General features: G+C 31.4%; 1 protein-coding gene across 1 annotated transcript; it reads right to left on the bottom strand.

Annotated features, from left to right (window-relative positions):
- Positions 1-626: 626 nt before the first annotated feature.
- Positions 627-2,881, bottom strand: LOC143569045 (transcription factor MYB59-like). Its single transcript, XM_077055050.1, has 3 exons — positions 2,729-2,881; positions 2,428-2,557; positions 627-1,373 (listed from the first exon to the last, which is right to left on the bottom strand). The coding sequence occupies exons 1-3, from the start codon at positions 2,847-2,849 to the stop codon at positions 845-847; spliced, it is 780 nt and encodes a 259-aa protein (XP_076911165.1). The 5' UTR covers positions 2,850-2,881; the 3' UTR covers positions 627-844.
- Between the last annotated feature and the right edge of the window lie 358 nt (positions 2,882-3,239).

The following is a 3,239-nucleotide window of genomic DNA, read 5'->3' as shown; positions in this document are numbered from 1 at the left end:
TTCATTTCGTGCTCGTACAAGTTCAAATCAAATGCTTTAATCACCGGTGATTGAAATACAATAAGCACGTATGAATTATCGAAGTTCGTGCAATAAAAACAATTAAAGTTAAATAATTAGCGAACTGAAATATGTACAAAATAACCGACCATCAATATGCTTGAGGGTTAGTATAGTCGATCCATCCATCGACGGCTCATATATGCGATTTGGTTAATAAAAGTGACCATGGAAAAATTTAAAACTAAATAGTACCACTGAAAATCCCTAACTTATCGATAAATATTTAATTAAGTTAGGTTTAATCATAGAAGAAAGAGAAAACAAACTACGAGAACCAAATCCATAATTTAATGTTCAGGGACCAAATCTAAAGCAATGATTAAATCATATGGGGCATACTGTGTAATTTTCTTTAAAAATTTTCATGTAAATCACAATGTTTCTTCAAATTAGGTTTGATTTTATTTTTAATAATAATGGTTGTTCGATTGGTATATATATTCTTCTTTCTTAAAATTATAGTAATTGAGTTCAATAAATGAAATGAGAAACAAAGTAAAATGAGCTTAGCACAATCTTTTTTATCATAATAGAACTTATATTACAAGGGAAACTGTTACAATCATATACTTTCGGACAAAGCACACACTTAACAAACACAAAGTTTATTTCTTGTTCTTCCTTAATCTACGTTGTTTCGTTTCTTACAACCAAAATGATCAAATCCTGAATAGTATATGCATATTATTCTGATTTCATTCATTTTGTATTTTAGACAAAGATTTAGTGGAATCTACTGCCCATATCAACACCAATTTAATTAAAAAATCAGATAACACTATTAGTCAACTACTCCTGAACTAAATTGTTGTGTTGCTAGATGAAACGTGTTTTTAGTGAACTCTTCTTGGCCACCCGTCATCCACGAAGTGCTCATACAGATGTCCCATGTCAGTGGTGCCCTTTCACTGTAACGGTCCAAAAATGGCTTTATACTATTCTCATCTGATAAATCTATATCCTTCCATATGTCATCCATGGAGTAATATCCTTCTTGTTCCTCACTTGAATTGCTAATCCTAGTAGTAGCACACCTTTTGTTGTTGTTTTTGCGGTTCGTGACATTAAACATTTCAACTCCGCCAGTGTCGTAGAAGCTTCTTTCTTTTGTCTCGGTCATTGGCATGGAACCAACGGAAGGATGACTAGTACATATTGATGAAGAGGTAGAACCATATGAGAGGGATGGGGATAGTGGTCTCGAAGCTGTCCTCTTCTTTTCTTGAGCTCTTTTCCTCATATGGGTTCTCCAGTAGTTCTTAATCTCATTATCCGTTCGTCCTGGTAATTTTTGAGCAATCTTAGACCACCTGAAATCATTAATACACAGATACATCCGTTAAGAATAATATGGTTTCTAAATATATACAAATGGGTTGTATAGTATGTTCACATGATCGGACTATGAGAGATGATAAGATATAGGTAAACCTTAATTCTATTTATGAGTATAGAGAAGTTTTTTCCATAAATACATTTAATATGAATATAATCGACTTGAAATTTTGAGTGAAATACATTGTTTGATAGCTTTATAAATGCATGATACAATAGGAAACTTAAGACAATAAAGAACAAACACCATTTTTGTTGCAACTAAGTATTTAGAAAGATGAATATATATTTTGAAATGATTCCAACACATGTAATTAATTATTAATATTTGCTAAAAGGTTGTTTATAGAGTGAGACAAGCACTAAGAAAGAGATAGGGGATATAATTAGTTTTCTTAATTATAGTAAGCAGTTTTATAAGTTCTTTTTTAAAACAATAAACAATTTTAGATAATCATAATAATACATACAAATAGAAGAACACATAGAAAAAGACACCTTGGGCGGAAAACATACACGGGTATAGTAGTATATATTATAGTCAAAAGATGCCCACTTTTTCATTAGTGATTAATCATTGGTTGGTGCAAAAATGGCACAAACATGATTCAAAACCATGGATTCTACGAAAAGATTTTATTAAGCCATGAAAACTAGCTAAAATTTGTTTTTTGTCTAATAAATTATTAAAAAAATCAGCAAATAGAATTTTAATGATCGATCCAAACTATAACGTATTAATCGATAATATACACAATATATTTAGTGACAATCCTACTTCGAACTTTCACTTATGTTGTCAAAAGCAATTTAACTCGCATACAATCATAGATTTAAGCTTTGATTTCCACCAAATTTCTCTCAGTAACGGAAAACAGTTTTCCTTGTTCGCAAAGTCAAGTGTAAATCAAGTGTAATTATTCTATGAAAATTATGTGAGTAAAGTTGTACTTAGCAACGTAAATAAAAGTTATAAGTGTTACTCGTATAATTGTCTTAGATTACTAAAATCCAATTCAAAAATCAAACCTGTTGCCGAACTTGGAATGAAGTTCGAGAACAAGTCTTTCTTCATGAGGAGCCAACTTCCCTCTTTTCAAACCTGGATTCAGATAATTAACCCATCTCAACCTACAACTTTTTCCAGTTCTGTTCAAACCTGAGAATAAAAAAAACCAACAAAAAAAAATCCCCAAAAAACAATATTTTGGGGGTTATACACAAGACAAAACGTTAATTTGTGAATAAAACCAACAGTTGTGATAATTATTTTTTTCCCTGGTTCCTATAATTAATTTTCTTTTGTGTTTTACTCCCGCCACCTTCAAACCTGAAACACCGGCAATGAAGTCCCATCGGCGGTCGCTGAACATGTGAACATGAAACACCAACTGAAAATCTTCATGTTCCGTCCATGGACCTTTTCGAGTTGTTCCATGGTCTTGCCCCATTTTCTCTCACTAACTTTCTCTCTCTAAAGCTCTTCTTCTTATATTGCAACTTGCAAGTGAGTTGGAAGTTAGCTTTGGTCGTTATTTATAGTGATGTTTTTCAATTCTTTGTGGGTGGAACGTGGAATTTTATGATAATGTTTGATATTCGAGGGCAAATTTATCACACAATTAATTATATAAGTTAGTATTTTTGTTTTAACTTTTATGAAAAAATATATATTTTTCTTTTGAACTGCTAACTTTTATATCCACAAGCCCACATCCACAGCCCAAATCGAACTAAATAAAATCATTACAAACTATTGAGTAGATTACAAAGTATCCCCAGATCGTTTTTTTTGGGTGTAACTTTAACATATATTCTTAGTATAATTGGATTTATTACTA

Source organism: Bidens hawaiensis, unplaced genomic scaffold, assembly GCF_021521415.1.
Source record: "Bidens hawaiensis isolate Kalapana, Puna unplaced genomic scaffold, B.hawaiensis_p1.1 tig00024294_1, whole genome shotgun sequence".
Lineage (NCBI taxonomy): Eukaryota > Viridiplantae > Streptophyta > Magnoliopsida > Asterales > Asteraceae > Bidens > Bidens hawaiensis.
This window is presented reverse-complemented; position numbering and strand designations above follow the sequence as displayed.

What these genes read in the sequence shown, in the direction of transcription:
- LOC143569045 (XM_077055050.1), bottom strand. Translation starts at nt 2,849, where the DNA reads ATGGGGCAAGACCATGGAACAACTCGAAAAGGTCCATGGACGGAACAT. An exon ending in CTTCATTGCCGGTGTTTCAG is followed by an intron (nt 2,558 to 2,728) that starts GTTTGAAGGTGG and finishes TTTTATTCTCAG; the next exon opens with GTTTGAACAGAACTGGAAAA. An exon ending in CATTCCAAGTTCGGCAACAG is followed by an intron (nt 1,374 to 2,427) that starts GTTTGATTTTTG and finishes TAATGATTTCAG; the next exon opens with GTGGTCTAAGATTGCTCAAA.